The 23,024-nt window shown below is 36.4% G+C and overlaps 4 protein-coding genes and 1 non-coding gene across 5 annotated transcripts; 3 read left to right on the top strand and 2 right to left on the bottom strand.

Annotated features, from left to right (window-relative positions):
- Positions 1-1,702: 1,702 nt before the first annotated feature.
- Positions 1,703-9,337, top strand: LOC111456180 (condensin complex subunit 3-like). The gene is given in 13 exon segments (XM_023097972.1): positions 1,703-2,122; positions 2,649-2,852; positions 3,179-3,324; positions 3,650-3,693; positions 3,741-3,965; positions 4,481-4,578; positions 5,117-5,264; positions 5,339-5,778; positions 6,305-6,816; positions 6,905-6,965; positions 7,057-7,335; positions 8,159-8,414; positions 8,835-9,337. Coding segments are annotated over 13 exon segments (3,138 nt in total). The 5' UTR covers positions 1,703-1,720; the 3' UTR covers positions 9,158-9,337.
- Positions 9,338-11,152: 1,815 nt separating this feature from the next.
- Positions 11,153-11,235, bottom strand: TRNAL-UAA. The gene has a single exon. It is a non-coding gene; the product is annotated as a tRNA-Leu (tRNA).
- A 5,278-nt stretch (positions 11,236-16,513) lies between these two features.
- Positions 16,514-18,943, top strand: LOC111458315 (nudix hydrolase 18, mitochondrial-like). Its single transcript, XM_023100887.1, has 5 exons — positions 16,514-16,858; positions 17,116-17,227; positions 17,330-17,413; positions 18,205-18,333; positions 18,430-18,943. The coding sequence occupies exons 1-5, from the start codon at positions 16,539-16,541 to the stop codon at positions 18,559-18,561; spliced, it is 777 nt and encodes a 258-aa protein (XP_022956655.1). The 5' UTR covers positions 16,514-16,538; the 3' UTR covers positions 18,562-18,943.
- A 1,090-nt stretch (positions 18,944-20,033) lies between these two features.
- On the top strand, positions 20,034-21,240 carry LOC111458308 (cysteine-rich repeat secretory protein 60-like). The gene is made up of 2 exons (XM_023100875.1): positions 20,034-20,922; positions 20,995-21,240. Exons 1-2 carry the CDS (start codon positions 20,202-20,204, stop codon positions 21,129-21,131), a joined length of 858 nt encoding a protein of 285 aa, XP_022956643.1. The 5' UTR covers positions 20,034-20,201; the 3' UTR covers positions 21,132-21,240.
- An 896-nt stretch (positions 21,241-22,136) lies between these two features.
- LOC111460504 lies at positions 22,137-22,670 on the bottom strand. The gene has a single exon (XM_023103754.1). It carries the CDS (start codon positions 22,668-22,670, stop codon positions 22,137-22,139), a length of 534 nt encoding a protein of 177 aa, XP_022959522.1.
- Positions 22,671-23,024: the final 354 nt, after the last annotated feature.

Here is a 23,024-nt window from a genome sequence, read left to right as displayed (position 1 = left end):
CTTTTCTATTGGTATGAGACATTTTGAAGAAGTCCAAAACAAAGTCACGAGAGGTTATGTTCATCATATTATTGTAGAGGATAAGTACAATTAAGATGTAAATGTTAATTTTGGAGTGTTGATAAATATAGGAAAAATACATAATAATCCAAACTACTAGAAGGGGCATGTACTAAAAGGAATTGACAATAACCAGACACGGTTTCATACCATTAAAGAACACTCACATGTTAGCTCCCTTTCAAAATCTCTGCCCCCGACAAGATTCCTCTCACTTCCATTTTTATTTTTATTTTTTTGTATTATTCTTTTGTCTCGTTTGCTGAAAAAAAAAGAAATAATAATTTTATCCTTGTTAAAAAATTATAAATGCTGTTGTAATAAAAATGTGATGCATCAATATTGAAGTTTAAGATAAAATTATTATTTAGGGTTGTTTACATATCTGGAAGTGTTCGATGTCAACTGTTTTATATCGACCAGTGAAATGACTATAATGGCCTAAGCCCATCAACGTTGGCAGATATTGTCCTTTGAGCATTCCTTTTTAGGTTTCCTCTCAAATTTTTTAAAATGTGTATGTTAAAGAGAGGTTTTTACACCCTTGTAAACAATGTTTCATTCACCTTCCTAACCTTCAAAGCCCAACGTCATTGCTGACACTTGTTTCATTTTTCAATCGATGTGGGACCCCCAATCCACACCTCGTGTTCACTTCCCTTTAGGGCTCATCTTTCTTGCTGGCACATCGTCTGGTGTCTGACTTTGATACCATCTGTAATGACCCAAGCCTACCGCTAACAAATATTGTTCTTTTTGGGTCTGGGTGTCTAACATTGATACCATTTATAATGTCCCAAGCCCACTGTGAGTCGATATTCTCCTCTTTAAGCTTTCTCTTTTGGGCTTCCTCTCAAATTTTTTAAAATGTGTATGATAGGGAGAGATTTCTATACCCTTATAAACAATATTTCATTCTCCTTCCCAACTTTCGAGGTCCAACGTCCTCGCTGGCACTTGTTTCATTTTTCAATCGATGTGGGACCCCAATCCACTCCTTTTGGGTACAGCGTTCTTGTTGGCACATCACTTTGTGTCCACTTCCCTTTAGGGCTCACCTTTATTGCTGCCACATCGTCTGATGTCTGACTTTGATACCATTTGTAATGACCCAAACCCACTGCTAGTAGATATTGTCATTTTTCAGTCGTGGAGTCTGACATTGATACCATTTGTAATGCCCCAAGCTCACCGCTAGCACATATTGTCGGTTTCCACACCCTCATAACAAATGTTTCGTTCTCCTCCTCAATCGATCTCACAATGATGCTCGTTCCGGTCTCGAGGCCAAACTTTCAATTGCTTTCTTATCACCTTGTAGCCTCCCTTTTTCATGGATTTGGTACTAAGAAATTATTACAAAAATATCACAAACTATAACTTCCCAATACTTGGTCAACGTTTGTTTTATGACCTAGATCAAAATTCTAGGAACATAGTTTAGCTGGAAGTTGGGCCAAGAGTGGGCCTGAAATCAGCCCAATAAAGAAATTGCGATTTACTCCACGACTCTAGCCCATTACATAATACGAAGGCCCAATAAGAGTGCGCCCCATGAAGCCGTCAGCTCCATGCTCCCGCTCCCGCTCCCGCTCCCGCTCGAATTCAAAACATGAAATCTCAGCAGCTCCACTTTCACTGGGGAGGGTGAGGGCAGATCATGGGAGTTTCTAAGAGAGAATCGCCTATGGCGGGAGAAATTATTGAAGCACAGGATCCATTGTCTCAGAAAATAGCGAAAATCCTCGACGAAGTTCGGTCATCAAACGCCACTCACAACCGCAAGCTCAAGGAGCTATGCGCTCTACGTTCGAAATCCAAGTCTTCTTTGGAGTTCTTTACCGCGTTTTCCAAAACTCTGACCCCTCTCTTCAGTTTCAACCGCAGAATTTCCTCTGCTGAGCGCGTTGTCCACTTCATTTCCCTTTTAGCCACTGCTAGAGACCCCAATTTTGCTTCGCATGCTGATGAGTTCTTGGATGAGTTTCTGAAGTTTCTTCTCGTTGCATCAGGCGCTGCAAATAAGTCTGTCAGGCTCCGCGCGTGCCAGATTGTTTCTGAGGTGAGATCCTAAATTACGTTGTAGTTTCTTGTTCGGAGTCGGAAAATTGATGTGGCGTTAGGTTTGCTTTTGTTTTTTGTTTCAATAAATCGTATGATTGAGTTACTCCTTGCTATATGTTAGCTGTCTAGAGCTCAATGTAATTGATTGGCACGATTGTGAAATCATTCGGAAATTTGAAATTTCTGTCTGGCTTTTAAATGTCATTTCCTTGTCTACTTGCTGCTTTAATCGATATGTTAGATTTTGTCAGAAAATCTGCGAACTAAAATTAGGAAGTCTACCCGAGGACTTCGAGTATTTTGAATAGTTTTGTTACTACTAAAGTAAATTCGCGAATCAAGATATGTTTTCAGATTTCAAGTGTCTGATTCTCTTGTTCATGGTAACTGTATTGAATTATTCGATTTCTTTACTGAATATTTATTCACACCACTCTTAGTTGACTGGTGGTAGGTTGTAGTTGAATTTCAACGTTGCAAATTTTCATTGTAACTTTATTGTTGACTGAGATTACGATTTATAGATCATCATGCGGCTACCAGATGATGCAGAAGTCAGCAATGAACTCTGGGATGAAGTTATAGACCACATGAAGATACGAGTGCTGGACAAGGTTCCTTTAATCCGTATGTTTGCAGTTCGTGCTCTTTCACGTTTTGCAAATGATATTGAAAACAGTGATATCCTCAATTTATTTCTTGAGATGATCCCTCTGGAACAAAATGCGGTGAGTATTTTAACTGGCTTAAATTGTTTTGGTATACATACAAACCTAACCCCACATATAGATCTGTTTTTGTCACTTTGATGTGTTTCCCATTATTTTTCGTCTATAAAGAAAACTGTAAGCATCTGTTTGGGTGTCTATGGCTATTCATCTACTATTCCCTCCTTGTTGGCTAAGGATGTATCACGTTGGTTGCACTTTGCGCATTCACAATTCGTTGATGCCTTTACATAATGCATTCAATCTTGTTTCACATGTACCAAACCGTCATAGTTATATCCAGAAGAGTGCCTTCAATGCCAGTGGCTCAATATAATTGTTTGCAGGAGGTCAGGAAGACAGTTTTACTATCATTACCACCTTCTAATGCGACTTTGGAAGTGATAATCGATTGCACCTTGGATGTGAGTGAGTCTGTTCGCAAAGCGGCATATTGTGTATTTGCTAATAAGTTTCCGCTTCAAAGTCTCAGGTAAATTTGATTCGAGTGAAAAGCTTTACAGAATTTCTTATGTCTTATATTTAATCATGCAACCCCCTTCAGTTAATTTCTTCTCAGAGAGAATAAACGAATGCAGTGGAATGAAAAGAGCTCCCCCTCTTTTCCTTTATTCTTGTTCTTATTATAATCCTAATCTATATAGGAAGACCCTTTATTTTCTTATACCCTTCGAATAAGGATCCAGGTTGGATGGGGATTTTTTTCCCCATCTTAGACACCTTTAACATCTCTACTCTCCCTTTTTAATCTGTGCAAGAATTATATTAAATACTTGTGTGTCTGCTTTTCTTAATAGCATCAAACAAAGAACGATAATTTTACAGAGAGGACTTGCTGATCGTTCTGAAGTTCTTTTAAAGTCAAGACGGGAAACAAGGAAGAATGAGACTGAGCCGCTGTTTCAAAGGAGTGTTTAAAATTGATGTCGGACGAGTGGCTTAATAAATGCTGCCATGGCAATCCTGTAGAATTGCTCAAGTATCTTGATGTTGAAACCTATGAACGAGTTGGTGAATCTGTTATGGGGGCTTTATTAGGAGTTCGTTTGTTGAAACTGCATGGTGATGAAAGTATCCAGCATTATATACTAACTTCCAGCTCTGGGATAGAAGGTTAGTGTATTGTTGATTGTCCAGTATCCAAATGTTTACGGTTTTTATATCTCTAATTGTACCTTTCCATGGGTTCCATGTTAACCAATCTAACAATGTATCATTCTCGCGATTTCCTGGCATATGCCTATCATTTGATAGTTAGATGGCTCACAGGAATTATTTTCTCGAACTCAGGAAACAATAAGGCTCACTGGAATTACTTTTATTTTTATTTCTACTTTTTGGCTTCATGTGAATACATTGAATTAGAATCCCGTTACAACTCTGTAGTAAATGTTTCCAATTCGTTGCTTATTGAAGTGGTTGTATTGGCTAGAGGAATCGACCTAGTTAATGTGTATTAAAAACATTTATTATTATTTTTATGAACAGTGAATTTTCTCATGTGATTTCAACCTTTCAATTGCTGTCCGGCTTATTTTCTCATTAAACTTGATTAAAGCATCTCATTGTGCTGTGAGTTAGGTTTTTGCTTGCTGTAGTAACATGATGGTTCCCACTCTTGATATTAGGAGACTCACTACATTGCACTTCAAGTATACAATTAATGGAGCCGGAAGTTTCTCTTTACTGGAGAACCATTTGTAAGCATATTCATACAGAAGCACAGGTAATTATATCAGTTGCATATCCCATCATTTATTTCTTGACTCGTGTTTGACGTACTCAATCTCTATGTGTACTATCTGTAAATATTGGGTGAAAAATTCTTCTAGAGATTTGTAGGCTTGATGGAATTTTATTTCATGAAATGGGGTCCTTTGTAGATTTAAACCTTACAGGATAAGGAATCTCCAGAACATGGGCTATCAAAGTGTTAACGGTAGTGACTACATAGAATTACAATTTGAAGTTTAAGTATGTAATTATAACTCTTTAAAGTTTAGAGGTCAGTTATATATTGTGATAAAAGTTTACAAACTAAATTTTAATTTAACCCTCAAATGTTCATTGCTTTTTAATTTTATCTTTATCCTCTCAATACCCTCCCTGTTTTGTTGGATTTGAGTTTCAACACTTCAAATGCACGAACTTAATAAAGTTCCCCGAAATTGAGCCATCCTCGGGTAGAGTTGTCGCGAACATATGCAGCATACCAGACTTTATATCAGTTGCTAATTTGATATTTGTAAACTGCTCTTCTGTAGGCAAAAGGTTCTGATGCTGCAGCTTCTATGGGTGCTGAAGCAGCAGTATATGCAGCCGAAGCATCTGATAGAAATGACCTTTTAGAGAAAATTCTTCCTGCCACAATTTCTGATTATGTAGGCTTAGTCAAAGCTCACATTAGTGCTGGTAAGGTTTTCTCATAAATCAAGAATATAGTACATTTTTTGTTGCTAAGCAAACTAAAATGACTGTACTTTCAGGTTCCAGCTACCGATTTGCATCAAGACAGCTACTTTTGCTTGGTACGATGCTCGATTTTTCTGATGCTGCAAATAGGAAGGTTGCTGGTGCATTTCTGCAGGAAGTGTTGCATATGTTGCCAGATCATGAAGTAGACGATGATGGGAACTTGGTTGTTCTTGGGGATGGAATCAATCTTGGAGGAGATAGAGATTGGGCAATTGCTGTGTCTGGATTGGTAAAGAAAGTCCATGCTGCTGCGGGTGAATTTGAAGAAATTGTTCTTGAGGTGGTTGAAGAACTTGCTCGACCATGCAGAGAGAGAACTGCAAATTGTATGCAGTGGATGCACTGTCTCGCCGTGACAAGTCTTCTTCTGGAAAATGCAAAATCATTGAATTTTATTAATGGAAAAGACAGAGGACTTGTTCAACTACTGGAGTCGATATTGCTTCCAGGGGTAAAGTACATTTTGTAGACAGCGGTTTGATTTTGCATATTGCTCGATAATGACAACTGTTATTGCATACTGCAACTTCGAACCATGGTTGCCTATTTCAGTATATGATCGCTTCTCCATTTTATTTATATATATTTTTTCTTTTCTTTCTTTTTTTATTTGACATATTGCCTGAAATTGATCCAATCAAACAATGGTTGGCTGAGACATGTTCTACTTTGTGGATTAGCCTAACATCTAAATATAATTCACTTTTGGGCTATTACTATCACTACATACATAGAAGGGGGAAAAATCACTAATTGGAAATTAGTTGAATTATGAGGTGTAGTGTTCATCTAGGTAAAGCTTCTCTCTTTTTGTGAAAGTTTGACATGTTTGCAACAATTGCATGAGTGGTGACATATGCAGCTTAGGAATATGCCAATCCTTGCAATAGCCTCCAGTAGCTTGATTCATATTTTGACGTCATCTAGTTCAGAACTCATTTATCCAATTCACCAACTTTATTCATTTTGTATTGCAGGCAAAACATGTTCATTTAGATGTTCAGAGAATTAGCATCCGTTGTCTTGGCCTCTTTGGATTGCTAGATAAAAGACCAAATGAGAAAGTTCTTAAACAGTTGAGGCATTCCTTCATCAAGGGGCTGACCCCAGTAAGCATAATGGCCTGCAAGGCATTATTTGATCTTGTAATGTGGCATGGTCCCCAGGAGGTTGACAAGGCTCTGGGACAAGACCAATCCCTGCAGTCTTCATTTGATAAGATATCTTTTAGTTCTATAAATTTATCTGAAGCAGATGACAGTTTGACTGTGGGTTCACTTGATCTTTTATACGCTGGACTTGACAACAAAGAAAGGTACAGCTCTTCAGCAACCAATGAAATTGAGTCCGTTCAGACCATTGTTGCAGAGGGCTTTGCTAAGGTTCTTCTTCTGGGTGCAAACTATCCAAGCATACCAGCATCTCTGCATCCTCCGCTCCTAAGCAAGCTTGTAAATATTTATTTTTCAAGCGAGAAAGACTTCGAGAGGTGGTTCCTTCTGCAATTATATTTTCCAACAATTTACCCTTAAAATTTAAAAACATTTAAGACGTCAATTGATCTTGTCTTAAATCAGGTTGAAACAATGCCTTTCTGTATTCTTTGAACATTATCCATCCCTCGCAGTTGCTCATAAGGTTAGGGAAGTTTAACTTCAAATGAATATCGTTTATATACACATGAAAGGCTTGAAAAAGTTGATTTCTGTTCTAAGTGGTATACTTGCAGAGGTGGATATCTGAGGCTTTTGTCCCAGTTATGCGTTCAATGTGGCCAGGCATTAACGGTAATATCGGAGGTTCTGCTGTTGAGGTGGGAAATATGCGCAAACTTGTGGTCCAAGCATCACGTTTTATGCTGCATATGATGCAGGCTCCTTTATATGTGAATGATACTGAAAGGAAGGATGAAGATGGGTGTTTGGAAAATCAGGAAGTCTCTGACAGTATAAGAAAACCTCCTCTTGAGTGCAGCGAAGAGGCACTTGCCATTCGAATAGCCGTAGAGGTAATTTTAGCTTGTTTGAGGTGTATGCATGTGGATTTCGATGTGTTTAATGCCTAATCTTGAACGCTGATTGATAGTTCAAATTATTCCTAACTGCGTTATCTTAAGCAAAAGTGTAAACTGATGGAGTTGGGTGGGATCAATAGCCTTCTTCAAGATATTGTATACTTGTTCCATCCATCTAGGGGGTCTAGTCTCGAGGAGGAATCAGTTTAATGTAGGCTTGTAGCTAGGTCATGTATAAACTATGTATGTTCCTGCTCTCTCCTATTTCTGTCTGTCTGTCTGTCTCTCACACTATAATCTTTCTATATCCCTTGCTCTCTGTCCCTTTGTCTCGCTCCCGCTCTATACCTTTCTGCTACTACTCTTCTCTCACTCTCATCTGTCACCCAGTGAGCTTTGCCTCCCTTTCTTTCAATCTCTCTTTGGGTCATGAATTTGATCTCAAATCAAATCTTAATGTCTCATCATTATTGAATTATGTTTGTTTTAGATACTTTGCTCTATTTTCTTTATCTCGTGCTTCATAATATTTAAGTTATGAGTGTCACCTGACTGAAGTTCTTAGTTGAATAATTTTGAATTGCACTAACTTGAATATTCTGTCTATTTGTTTACCATCTTTGTTTTTTTTTTTTTACCTTTTTTTTCTTTCATTCTTGCCTAAAATTGTAAAAAATCGTGCCAAAGTGCAGTAATTCTTGAAATAAGTAATGAGATATGATGTTTCAACTCTTTTCTTCTTTTTTCTTTTCCTGATGCATCTAGTTGAATTTTGGGGTTTTCTGACTTGTTAACATATGATTGATTCTTCTTTAAGGTTGCAAGCTTCCGTGGAAAGAAGACGGCTGCACAAAAGTCATATGTTTCTGCTTTGTGTCGGGTACTTGTGTTGCTTCGTTTTCGCCCATCGGAACAAGGTGCCATAAGGATAATGAGAAGACTACTATGTTATGTGGTTGAAACTGCATCATCAGAGAAGGATCTTGTCAAGGAGTTAAAGCGGATGGGGGAGCATCTCACAGCTATTGACAAACAACCAGATCTTGAAGAAGATCAAGCTCATCTAATTTTAGGTAAATATTTTTACTTGTCCGCCTACTGCTTCTTGGTTTGGCAACAGTTCAAAAGGTCTCCAAATAAACACTTTATTAAGTTATATTTACCGAGTAACGAGTCCATTCAGCTTATCTATTGCTTCATCTGGGGAGGTCCGTAATATATTTTTATTGTGGAGGCCCGTGATTCCTAACATCTTTTTGCTATTTTCTGTTTTCGCACTCTTCTGAGAATTGGGAGAGGTGGGAGGCCCTCTAAACTTCCTTTGGCACTTTGTTATCTGATTATAAATAAAAATAGTTGGACAAGGCCTATCAAAATAGTCCAAGCAACGCATTTTCCAATTTTATTCATTCTGATTCACAGCATTTCTGTTAGAGCTTTTGATGTGACCTATTTTCCAGTTATTTTGTGCTCATAAACAAATGTCCTTACAGATCAACTAAAACTGGAGTTCAATTTTGAAGTTGAAATTCCACAAACAACAGTCCCTTGTCGTACCAGACCTACACGTTCGAGAAGACGAGTGAAACATGAGTCTTCATCTTCCGATGAAGCCATGTTGCCCACCTCTATCCCCCATGTTAATGGGACAACCGGTACACGCTCACAGAGAGCAAGCAAAACTTTGGCATTGACTAAAATTACAAATAGGGCATTTAAGATCAACAATGTAGTCGACGAGGAAGATGAAGATGAAGACGACGACGATAATGTAGACGACGGAGGTGAAGATTCCGACGTGACGGAGGAATACTAACCCTCATTACCATGATAGTTTTCTCCAATGTTGTATGCAAGCCATATATTATTGGGTTAATATGTAGCATCAGTTGTGTTATTGTACATAAATGAGTTAGAAAAATTATATGCTTGGCTTGTAAAATGAATGCATAATTTGATTGAATTTCACGATATCTTAGTTGCTTGCTCATTATAATTTTACCAGTTCAATGGTAGAAGCTATCCATTATTTCAAAGGAAATATCCAAGTTGGAACAAATTTGTGAGTTAAGTCAAAACTCCAAAAACTCCACTTGTTGTAGGCTTTATAGGATGGGGTCCTTGATAATGGAATGGAAGTATGTGGGTCAAATATGAACAGACAAATCAAGTGTGCTGCCGGAATCAAACATTTATGGCCTTTCACATCTTGCTGGTTGAACATTTGTGGTGCATTTCTTTGATTTCTTAATGGTCTCTTTGAAGGAAAGGCCAGACTCTGTGTATTGACAATGAAAGATTCTAGAACAGGTTATAAAGCAATAGACTAGAAGTATAAGTCTTTTGATATCATGATTTAGTAACTTTACAATTTTTGTTCAAATTGTGTGGATCATCTATTGAAAGGAAGGATCGGTGGTGGTTATGTGTTAATATGTCGGCCGGGATATGGCATATGATATAAGGAGTTTATTAGGATTTTAAGTGAAAGTGTCAAATCCAGATATTTTCTTCTTTAGGCTGAACTTCTCTTCTAGATTTTAAAACGCGTCTAGTAGAAAGAGATCTCTACACCTTTATAAAGAATGCTTTATTTCGGTCTCCAACCGATGTAAGATCTCACAATCCTCTCCTTTAGGGCCAGCATCTTTACTAGTACACCACCCGATATCTAGCTCTGATACTATTTGTAATAGTTCAAACCCACCACATCCTTATAAGAAATGTTTTAAAAGGTCTGTCGCTTGCTATGTACATGCTCATATAAAGAAGCCAATTAAGAAAGGTCTAGCTTTTTGAAAATATTATAAACATGTCTAAATATAATAAGATAATATCTAAATTATTATGAAAGATTAAGATAAAGTCATCTTGATTTTATCATATTAGAAATTCAATTTGTTGAGCTATATTCTGATGGACTACCTATCTTTTCATAAAAATTAATAATTTTGGATTTTGCTTCTTTGTAAAGTTGGATGTGTAGTACTTTTTTATATATGATCCATACATGCCACATAAACCTATTAGGAGAGCTCGTACACATACCTCTAGGCTTAACTAGTCGGGCTTGCACATACTCATGCTCTCAAACACCATAGAGGGAAAGGAGCCGCATAATATCATGACGAACATAAATATCGTAAGCTCGCGGTCGTACTATTCATAACGAGGAAGTATCCCGATGCACATGAGATACAAAATGCATAAGGTCTCATAGCATCAAAACATGACATATACTTATAATGCAAGTCCTACGTCCATTCTTTTTCTAACAGAGCGTTCCTATGAAACAAACATAATACTTGTCACATCTTTTATGATTAAGAGACATGACTTTTTAATGCTAAAGAGAACATATTAACATAGTTTGCATGGTGTGACACATGAAAGTTGATGCATCATATAAAATCAATAACATAGCATAGTTCCATAACATAATATAATTATTTTATAAATAATTTCTAAAAAGATGACGGTGGAGCTAATTATGTGTAGTGTTTAACACTAATATTGAAAATTTAAAGGCTCGAACTTTCTTAAGCCTACTTACCTTTGCCGTGACGTAAAGTCGTAAAAGATAATATAAAATAAAAACCGGTTTCACACGCACATGCATTGATTGACTAATAGATTCAGGTTGACTTTTCAAGATCTTCCCATTAAATACAAATAAAATAAAAAAGTTGTAGAAAAAGCATGTAACAATGAAAAATCCGACACCCAACATTGATATGATTTAAAAACATTAACAACCCAAAACCAAACAACTATGGCCGACCACGTTACCTACGTTCTTCGCTTCAAAAGGTGCTGGTTATGGGGTTCGAACCCACGCGCACTTATGTGCAGAAGATCTTAAGTCTTCCCCCTTAACCTCTCGGGCAAACCAGCTAATTTACCTTATTAAAATTAAGTTTAAATAAACTAAATTAAATGAATCAATTCGAATACAAAATCCATCCACTGTTTTTTTATTTTTATATTTATTAACTTTTAATTAATTATTAATTACTCAATTAATGATCTTAAGTAAATTAATAAGCATTTGTATTGTTAATCATATTAAAAATTGATCCATCTAATTACCACATTCATCTACGACCATTCTACACGTGTGTCGACTCAATTGGATCTTAGTCGATCCACGGGTCAACCAATCACGACCCATGAGTCAGCTATGAATCAGCTACAACGAGCTTCAACCTCCTCTTCTTCATTTTTAGATTCTAAGTATCTACAATTCTTAGATTTAATTTAACTAACTAGATTCACGTATAACGTGACTCAATGTAAAACTTAAAAAACATGCACCCTTCCAACTTTATTTCAATTTTCAATTATACAAAAGTTAAATTATTCCTATAATTTATTTCAACTCAAAATATATTCCCTTTTATTACCACATGAATTTTCGTCATCATTTCAACAGAAAAATTCTCGTAAAGTTCTAAAAAAACTAAAATTAAAAAAAAAAACTTAAAAAAAAAAAATTAAAACGCGTTTCCATTTTATATAACTTAACTCAAAAGCAATGGATTTTCAACGGCTAAATTTGATGTCTCATTAATTTGAACCCAATAAAAACAAAAAGTAATAATAAAAATAATTCTATTTTTTTTTCCAATATTTTAAAATTTAAAAAAATTAAAAAATTATATACACATTTGGAAAAGTATATTTATTGGACTAAAAATAGAACATTTTCGTTTCTAGAATTTATGTTAAATTTAATCAAATTTTAACATTAAAGTTTGATTCCAATTCATTATCCTTTCCCCATATTTTAAAAAAAGCATCTAAAAATAAATTAAATATGCTTTCAAATAAATGTTTATAACGTTAGTAAAAATAATGCTTTTTTTTTTTAATTAATAATTAAAATTTTTATGTAATGATCGAATTTTCTTAATTTATTTTTCCATTAAAGTTGACCCTATTTCTACAATTTATTTATTTCTTGTAGTGATCGAATTTATTAACGTGGACTATTGAACAATAATTAAGAACATAATTTTATATAGAAAAATTATTGGATTACATTATGTTATTATAATAATGTTGTATGAAATATTCCGACTCTTAATATTATATATATTTTAAACATAAATTGGTGGTTCTATAAACATAAATATTCCAACTAATTCAGAAAATATTTAAATATGAGAGTCGCCGTAAAAAAAAAAAAAGCATTTTTCTCTCTTAAATACTAAAAAAGGAAATAGTTTCTAAAAATTACTAACTATTTGTTAAATAATGTCTTATTATTCGGGTAATTATGCTATAAATGGATAATAATAATAATAATAATTACAATAAAAAAAACTAAATTAATAAAATATTATTTAATTTCATATTTTATCTAAAAAATATTCACACATTTTCAATAATATCCTAAACTTTAAAAAATTTTAATAAGAAAAGTTAAAAAATAGTGGCCGATAGTTTTCAAAAGGTTTAAAAATTAACAATTCATTAATATTCTTAAATTTTTTTAAAAATTAAAAAAATACCTTTAAATCTTTTAAATTTTTTTTTTTTTAAAAAAAGATATTCTTACGCAGTATCACATCTCAAAAATAGTCATGAACTTTCAAAATTAACCTTAAAAAGTTTGGAGATAATCTATGAAATGTCGATCTACAGTTTTCGTCCATATAATGATGATGAGAATTTTTTGAATTATTTTATAAAGGTAAATAATGTTAATCCTACTCTTAAAATTTTAGGGGTATTTTAAACATAGTTCAAGAGTATTAATGGATGATTTTAAAGTTGAAGGGTATTTTTTAAAACACTATTAAAAATTCAACATTATTTTAAACACTATTAAAAATTCAACATTATTTTAAAAACTATTAAAATATTAACGGTCTCTATCTAAAACTAATAGATATTTTTGAGGAATCGAAATGTAATTTATTCGTAAAAAATAGCACTTAAAAAATTTTTATAGCATTTTTTAAATAATTATAATTTATTCGTAAAAAATAGGAATCTAAATGTTCATCCTATTAATATGGAAAGATTCCCACTAATTAAATCCCGACAAAAAGTAAAATTAATACGACTTGCAGGCCAATACATTAATTATTTTAAAATTTTTAGTAAATAATTAAGTAATAATTGAAATATAAAATATATTATTAGGAGAAAAATAAATAAAAAATGGTATATAACGTAAGGAGTGACGGTGCCGTCCAAATTAGAAGCCAACCGAATCAGAACATGTAACTCAGATTCTCTCCCGTTTCCATTTAAAGACTTGGTTTATTTAATTAAATAATGCCCCAAAAATTAATATTAAATTACCAATAAATTATTAAATAATAATAATAATAATAAATCTAAAAATTATTAAAATCTTGGTAACCAATTGCTTGGTTTGGGTCAACTTATTTGCATTTTATTTAATATGATCCAATGAATTTTAGGGTTAGGGTTAGGTTCACAACTTAATACTCTATTTTCGAGTTGGGTTGGACTGGATCATTGAATCGGTTTAAAAAAAGTTTCTTTATTCACAATACATGTTATAAACGTTTGAGTTGGGTTGGGTTGGGTTAGATTGTGAACCTTATTTTCGAGTTTGTCGAGTGTACTTGACTAAAAGAAGTTTTAACTCACGAATCGAGTTGAATTTTTTATTTTTCAAAGACTTGTAAGAGTCCGAGCCGACTGCTTTCCACACCCTTATAAAAAAAATGTTTCGTTTTCTTCCCTAACTGATGTGGGATCTCATAATCCACCCCTCTTCGGGGCCCAGCGTCCTTACTGACACTCGTTCCCCTCTCCAATCTATGTGGGACCCACCAATGTGATGTCCCACATTGGTTGGGGAGGAGAACAAACCACGATTTATAAGGGTGTGGAAACCTTCCCCTAGCAAACACGTTTTAAAGCCTTGAGGGGAAAGCCCAAAGAGGACAATATCTGCTAGCGGTGGATCTAGGTCGTTACACCCAATCTACCATCTTCGAGGCCTAGTGTCCTTGTTGACACACCATTGCCTTGTGTTCACCCCCTTCGAAACTCAGCCTCCTCGCTAATATATCACCCGGTGTCTGGCACACCATTTGTAACAACTCAAACTCACCACTCGTAGAAATTGTTCTTTTTAAACTTTCCCTAAATGTTTTTCAAATGGGTCTGCTACGGAGAGGTCTCCACACCCTTAAAAAAGAATAATTCTTCCTTCTCCTCTTGAACCGACATGGGATCTCGAACAACTCAACTTGGACCGAAAAATAATTTGACCCAACCCATTACCCAACTCTTACCATTTGAGTTAGATAGTCTAGATTGTTCGAGTCATCGAGTCATATGAACATTCTTAAATACATCAAACAACATAACTTATTTACATTTAAACTAGCTCCATACAACGTTAACATGAACAGTACAAGACACCAAACACCGAACGTTTAAATTTGATATAAGTAAAAGAATATTATGAAAAGATACGAAGAATATTTAAAGCGTATGAATTTGATAACTTTTAATAGTGCTAAACTCACTAGCAAAGCATAACAAATTAGAATGGAAAAGAGTGAGAGTTTGTTATTCCTCTTTATGTTTTAAATGCTTTAAAGGCTTCTCTTTTTGGATATTGTATTTATAGGAAGAAGAAAGGTGTAAGCTTTGATTGGTGCATGCCATGGATGTTCCATATTAACTCCACAATATCATCAAATTAATAAACCCTCTCTTTGGTTTTACCTAATTCATTAACTTCCCTTATAGTGAATATCTTACTAAGCATTCACTTTATTTGTATATAAATGTTCATGTTTCTCGCTAACACGTAACCGATAATCTTTTAAACTTCTAAAAATGAAAATACGTATACAATGGTTAGGTTTCGTTCCATAATTATTTAGTTTTTTTTATGTTTCTCAATTAAACACTTATTTAAGGAATGTTTTGTTCGGTTCTCCAACCACTGTGAGATCTAACAATCCACCCCCTCTTAAGGGCTATCGTCAAACACACTGCCTTGTGTCTAGCTTTGATATCATTCATAACAGTCCAAGTCCGCCGCTAGCAGATATTGTTCGTTTTAAAACACGTTTACTAGGGAGAGGTTTTCACATCCTTGTAAGGAATGTTTCGTTCACCTCTCCAACTGATGTGAGATCTAAGAACTTAGTTTGTGATGATTGAATAAGGAAAGAACTTTTGATAGTTACTGCATATACTAACAATGTGCACATTTATTTTTGTGGCTCAATCCTAAAAACCTGTGAGATCCCACAGGGAAGAGAAGAATGAAACATTTCTTATAAAAGGTGTGGAAATATCTCTCCAGTAGACGTATTTTAAAATCGTACGTAACGACAATATCTACTAGGGGTGGGTTTGGGTTGTTATAAATGGTATCAGAGTTAATCACCGACTGACGTGCAACTGTGAGCATGACGACGATACATAACGAGTCAAAGCAGACAATATTTATTAGCGGTGAGCTTAGGTTGTTACAGAGCTTCATAGTTAAGTATAAGGTTGAAACAATTTTATATTAAATAATCTCCTAGAAATTTTGATAAGAAGCAGACAAAACATAATAAAAGAACTCGTGTTCGTCTATAAAGATATATATATTAATATAATATGAAATTGTATGTAAAAGTGGATGGAGTCATGTGTTAGGTTATGCAACCGATCTTAGCGATGAATAGCAAACAGGCAATTTTTGACTTCAACGATTGGCTTCTTAATGCCCATTTATCATTCACACCTTACCAAAATAAATAAATAAAAATAAATTAGACCAATCAAACACAAATTAAAATAATAATAATAATAATAATTACTAAGATACAAGATTTGAATCCCGAGCTACACCACCTGTGTTCCGAAACAGATTTCGAGTTCCACAGTGGTACATATTGTATGCGTATGCAAATCTAATCTAACCGAGATTATTTACTCAATATTTTTAACATTCAACCTTTCGAATTCTTACTTTTGAATGGTCAACCAAATATGTATTAGAGATTACACTTGTAATTTAACTTTACAGCTACGAGGGAATCTCGTTCAGCGGAGAAAAAGAGAAAATATCTAAAAAAATTTATTTACACGGAACGAGATAGCAACATATTTTTTATTTTAGATTCTAATGAATTTCTAGTTCATGCGTGACAAAGAAGGAAAAAGATGTTGGGGTTGGGGTACTATAAAAGGGGCCATTTGGGATGTGGTGTTTGTTCAAGGGATGTCGACAAAATCTGAATCCACAGTGGTTGTTTAATTACAGAATTGCCCCAATTCTTCATCCCAACTCTCATCTCTGTTTTCATCTCTTTTGGAAAGTTAATTTTTGTTCCTTTCCCATACGTTCTTGCTGTTTCTTCCTTTTTAAGCAATTTCTGTTTCGATTCCAAACCCCACCCACAACAACACACATTGTCGCCGAGGTTTCTCAACACAACATGGTTGCTGCTGCTGGTTTGGTTTCTCGTACTGGTCGGCATTTGCAGCGTTACGACATCAGGGGTCGCCGCCAAGTTGTCGGGTAATTAGAAATTGGGGTTATCTGGGCTGTTCTTGTTGATTTCTTTGAATTTTGGTTTGTTCCCCTAAAACCCTTTTGAAATTATATTGGAAGAAACACAATTTTGGATAGAACTTGGATGATTCATTGATTGATTGGGTTGGATTAATCCTTTTCTTTATGGGTCCCTTCAGAAATTGATGGGTCTTACTCTACTTCATGTGGCTACCAATAAAAAACCAAATTTAAAGCAATTATTTGTTGGGTAAATTTTGCAGATGCATTCCTTATAGGTACAAAACTACTAATAAAAGTGCTTTGGATAATATAGAGGAATTGGAAGTTCTTGTGATCAGCTCACAGAAAGGGAAAGGCATGTTGTTCCCAAAGGTAAACATTACATATTCATTATATATATATATATATATATATATATATGTATATGTATTCATTATGTGCAGAAAGTTAAGGTTTTAATGAAAAAATTTGCAGGGTGGTTGGGAAACTGATGAATCTATTACTGAGGCTGCTTCAAGAGAGACTCTGGAGGAAGCCGGTGTTAGGGGAATTGTTCAGGTTTATATCTTTCTCTCGTTCTGTTTCTTGAATTCTGCTTGAGGTTTATGTGGTTTTGGTAAGATTTGGAACGTTTAGAGTCTGTTTATGATGATTTATACGTGTGAGATCCTACATTGGTTAGAGAGGGGAATGGAGCATTCTTTAGAAGGGTGTGGAGATCTCTCCCTAATAGATGCGTTTTAGAATCTTGGGGGAAAACCCGGAAGGGAAAGTCTAAAGAGGACAATATCTGCTAGCGGTGGACTTTGGGTGATTCGTACATGTGAGATCCCACGTCGGTTGGAGAGGGGAACGAAACATTCTTTAGAAGGGTGTGGAGACCTCTTCTTAATAAATGCGTTTTAGAATCTTGTGGGGGAAACCCAGAAGGGAAAGTTCAAAGAGGACACTATCTGCTAGCGGTGGACTTGGGATGATTCGTACATGTGAGATCCCACGTCGGTTGGAGAGGGGAACGAAGCATTCTTTAGAAGGGTGTGGAGACCTCTCCCTAATAGATGCGTTTTAGAATCTTGTGGGGTAACCCGGAAGGGAAAGTCCAAAGAGGACAATATCTGCTAACGGTAGGCTTAGGCTTGGGCTGTTACAGGACATAAGAGTTTTGATTTAGAACATGAAATCGGACATGATTGGTTGGACCTTTTCGGGGTCTAGTTTTTTTTGGTTGACTTTTGAAGATTTCTTCTAGATCTAGCAGAAAAAACAGTCACCTTTTTCTTGTTCTTGTTTCTTGTTTCGGATCTTATGGTTTGATGGTCTGAATTCTCGACTCGAACTATGGTTTGCAGAGTGAATTAGGAAGTTGGAGTTTCAAGAGCAAAACCTATGACACTTTCTATGAAGGATACATGTTTCCATTGCTTGTCAAGGAGCAGCTCGAGTTTTGGCCCGAAAAGAATTTTCGACAACGAGTTTGGGTAAATACTCACTTCCCCAATCCATATACCGTCGCGAACTCCCTGTTAAAAACTCATCTAATACTTTTCGGTACTCGAATCTTTTACTTATTATAGATGAGCGCTCACGAAGCTCGGGAGGTTTGCCAGCATTGGTGGATGAAGGAAGCATTGGATGCATTGGTGGGACGGCTTTCGTCGCAAAAGAAGCAACAGATTGAAGAAGTCATGCCATGCTCGTTGAGCTAGCGACGATGGAGGTCGTGTTTCGTCTCTTGTCGTTACGGTTTTCTTGTAAATAAGAATTTGGTGAAAGGCTAGAGTTGCAGAGAAGAGAAGAAGAGTAGTGAAAGGGAATGGTTAATTAGGAAGATTATTAAAGTGAAGAAGAAAGGGAAGAGATTTTCTAGTTGTAGAATCATGCAGCTCAAGAACAGAACAAAAAATACACCGCAGGATGTCTGGTTGAGGTAATAGAAACCTTTTTTTCTCCGAAGAACAGAGATTTGATTCTTATCAGAATCTCTGTTTTTTTGTTTTTAGAGTTTCAAATCAGACTCTCCCACAAAGTGTAATGATTATTCTTCTTGAATTTTACAATCAAACAATATTCTTACCTATCATTTTATGAGATTGATAACATCTCGTTCTTCAGAAGTTAGAGTCTCGTATCGTTTTTCTTTAAGAAAAGCATCACGAACGTATCCCATGTTTTTTTTTTCGTGTCTTGTCATCTTGAATCTGTTCTAACATCTCTTCTACGATCGTAGTCTTTAGAGCAGATTCTCAATTTGCGCAAGGTGCCATTAGCATCCCTCTCTAGAGATGAAATTTCATGTTCGACTATGACCTTCCAAAGGTGTTGTCCCTATAGATAGGACATCATGTATGTTGGCCACATATTGTAGTGGTTGTTATTGAGTTTCTTGATTCCTCAAACGATCAGGAGATCATCCATCTTGTTGGCACAATCGCACACTTTTGAAGGCAGCGAATTTGCGATTGTGCGTCACTCACTTTCCAACGACAAGTGAGCTAAGCCAATTCGTTCTTGCGTCGCCTACGGCCAAGCGACGTATGCTTGAGCCTCTAGCCTCAGTTTTAATAGAAGGTTTTAGAGAACGAGAAAGAGACGTTATATAAGTAAGCAAAAGAGAAATAACAATGTGCGAAACTTTAAGCTTTTCACGTATTTCATTTTGCATTTTGAAAAAAAAAAAAAAAAACCTTCACATTTTGCATCACATAATCCAACCAACTTTAATTCCATTGTTTTCTTGTGTAACAATATGTCACGGGACATCTTTTTTATCGGTGCTTTTCTTTTCTTTCCTTTATTTATTTATTTATTTATTTGTTGAAAATAATTGAGCTCGTACTTAGCTCGAGAAGTTATGATTAAGGCATTAAAATTGTGAGGCTGGTGGCTTAGGTAACTGACCAAATGGACAGTATCTATGAGTTGTGGATTTGAACTATAAAAAATGGTATTAGAACCAAACACCAAGTTATGTGGGAGCGAAGACAGACACCAGCTATTGGACCATTATAAATGGTACTAGAGTTAGACACCAAATTATGTACAACCGAAGACGACCTCAACTATTAGATTATTATAAATGATATCAGAGTTAGACACCAATCTCTGTGCGAGCGAAAATGGGTCTCAACTATAAAACCATTACAAATGGTATTAGAGTTACACAGGTTGTATGTGAGCAAAGACGGCCCTCTGATCTCTATCTCAAACTCATAATGTGACAGAAATAAGATAAAGCTATGTTCCACCAAGCAAACCAAGCACGCAGCACCACGCACCATTCTACAAATTTCAGCCGCCATTCATAGCCTGAATCTCAACTTCACGGCCAATTACCACACCCCAAAAAATGAGCATGAGCCGCCCTCTCCTCCTCCTCCTCTCTCTCTCCCTTTTCCCTCTCCCGTCCCTCTCCGCCACCGACACCGTCATCTACGGCGGCTGCACCCAGCTCCAATACTCCCCAACCTCCTCCTACCACACAAATCTCAACTCCCTCCTAACCTCCCTCCTCAACTCCGCCACCTACACCTCCTACAACAACTACACCATCCAAGCCTCATCCCCACAGGACACCCTCTACGGTCTCTACCAGTGTCGCGGCGACCTCTCCATGCCCGATTGCGCCAATTGCATAGCCCACGCCCTCACCCAACTCGGGACCCTCTGCTCCAACAAATGCGGCGCCGCCCTCCAGCTGGATGGCTGCTACGTCAAGTACGACAACTCCACCTTCCTGGGAGTGGAGGACAAGACACTAGTGCTGAAGAATTGCGGCCCGTCAATTGGGTATGAGGGGGAAGCATTGGCGCAGCGGGACGCTGTGCTGGCGGCGCTAGTGGGGTCAAGTGGGGCGTACAGAGTGGGTGGGGCAGGGAACGTGCGTGGCGTGGCGCAGTGCGTGGGGGATTTGAGTGGGAGCGAGTGTCAGGAGTGCGTGGGCGAGGCAATTGGGCTGGTGAAGAGCGTGTGTGCGATGGGGGGTTATGGGGATATGTTCTTGGGGAAGTGCTATGTGAGATACAACACTCATGGACCTCCTCCTCCGGTGTTGGCTGACAATCATAATGGTAACCCAATTTCTTTCATTTTGTTTGAGTTCTTTATCAACAATGGTGAATTGGTTTGTTTGATTCGAACAGATAAATCTAATGACGACGACGGGGAGAAGACGTTCGCCATAATCGTTGGACTTTTAGCTGGAATTGCTCTTCTTATTATTTTTCTTGTATTCATACGAAAAGTGTTTGAACGATCTGGTAAGGAAATTCACTCATAATTCCGATCATAATTCTTTTTCTACGCGTTTTTTTTTCCACTCACGTGCTTCTTAAGAACGTCGTTAAGAAGTCACTCTATCGTAATTTTTTAATTTCTATGATTATCTATTGATAAGAAAAGTGTATAAAGCTCTTATTCTTTTAGTTTAAGGTTTTTAATTTTGTTCAATGTTGGATGATAATGACATCAGAATTTTATATAAATAAATAATATTATTGTTTCTAGATTAATGCTAACAATTTGTTGGTATAAGATGTAGTTTGAATCCATCGAACAAAAGAGTGGAATTATATTAGTAGTGGGCTACAAATGATATCAAAGCCAGACACCGGGCGGTGTGTTAGCGATAAGGTTGTGCAGGAGATGGTTTCAAAGACAGACACCAAGAGATGTATCAGCTAGAACGTTGTGCTCTCAAGGATGTGGAAACCTCTATTAGTAGTGGGTTTGAACAAAGTTAGACATTGAGTAGTATCCCAGTGTGCTAGTAAGGACGTTGGGCTCCCAAAGATGTGGAAAGCTCAGTTAGTGGTGGGCTTGTTGGGTTGTCATTTCGGAGTGCTAGTAAGAACGTTGGACTCCCAAAAATGTGGAAACCTCAATTGGTGGTGGGCTTGGGCGGTTAAATATTTTAGCTCCGATCGAGCTACGAGTACGAGTAGGTAGGCGGCTAGGGGGGAGGGGCGGTTAGGCTGCCTTTTCAATCAATTTCAGGCCAACCCCTAATTACTAAACCAGCCTTGGTCTCGAATCGAGTTGGGGTGTCATTTCATTCTCGTAACGGGAGTGGGTACACCGCAAGAAAATAATAAATATAATTAAAAAAAAGACCATGCTCGTGTTAGCTTATGGGAATAGTTTATAATTAACAGTATTTTACTCGGGTTTAAAATTCCATTTGGATTTTGAGAAAAAAAAAAAAAAAAGAGAAAAGAAAAATCCAATCTAAACAAAGAACAAATCAAATGCTTTCAAATTTCATTGCCCCTCAATTCCCCAATCATCATGAACACATCGGCTCTTCAACTATGGTCTCCAACAATGGCTTCCTCAGCCTGCACATAGTCCTCCGATGAGCCAATTCCGGCACCGGCGAAAACCTCTCCACCTCATCATCCATTTTCAACTTCATCTCCGACTCCTCTGCTTCCACCTTCGGGCAAACACAAACATTAGATTCCCCACCGCCGACGATCCGCCGCTTCTTCCTGTCGGAGACTCGCTCGGCAGCGAGAAGCAGCACTCCCATATCCGTCACTGACACCACCGAATTCACCTTCTTCATCGGAAACATAACGTACAAATTCCCCATCTCCAGATCCTCGTCCGCCATCAGAGCCGAAAATCTCCGGCCAACACGAACCGATTGAGAATTGACGACGAAGAAACTGGGCATCTCGAACATCAGCTCCGCCGCCTTGACCGGTTCGTGAAACTGCCGAACTTCCCCACTTGGGAAAACGACCGTCGTCGCCGGAAAACTTGAGGATTTCCGGCCGATTGGAGTGGAAAGTGTACAAGAAACGTAATTGCCCATGAATCCCAAATGGATAAATCAAGAAATGTAGTGAAGAAGATGATGAAATTTAATTGAATTAGAAGCAAACAATTTAATTTAATTATATAATGAATGGGTTTAGATGATTGATCTTCAAAGAAAGTTAAGCACAGTTGGCTGTTCCGCATAATTATTGCTCAATCCGCGTCGAACAACACTAATTATTCAGATATTTTTGTTTCTTTTTTTATTTTAGTTTACCAATTTGTTGTAACTATATTTTTCTTGTTATATACATCTCATATGTTTGTTCCAAAAATTATTTTTAAAATATTTTTATGGACATAAATATATAAAAAAAAAAAAAAAAAAAAAAAAAAAAAAAAAAAAAAA

Source organism: Cucurbita moschata, unplaced genomic scaffold (genome assembly GCF_002738365.1).
Source record: "Cucurbita moschata cultivar Rifu unplaced genomic scaffold, Cmos_1.0 Cmo_Scf00002, whole genome shotgun sequence".
NCBI classification, from domain to species: Eukaryota; Viridiplantae; Streptophyta; class Magnoliopsida; order Cucurbitales; family Cucurbitaceae; genus Cucurbita; species Cucurbita moschata.
The sequence above is the reverse complement of the archived record's forward strand: the minus strand, read 5'-3'. Positions and strand labels throughout refer to the sequence as shown.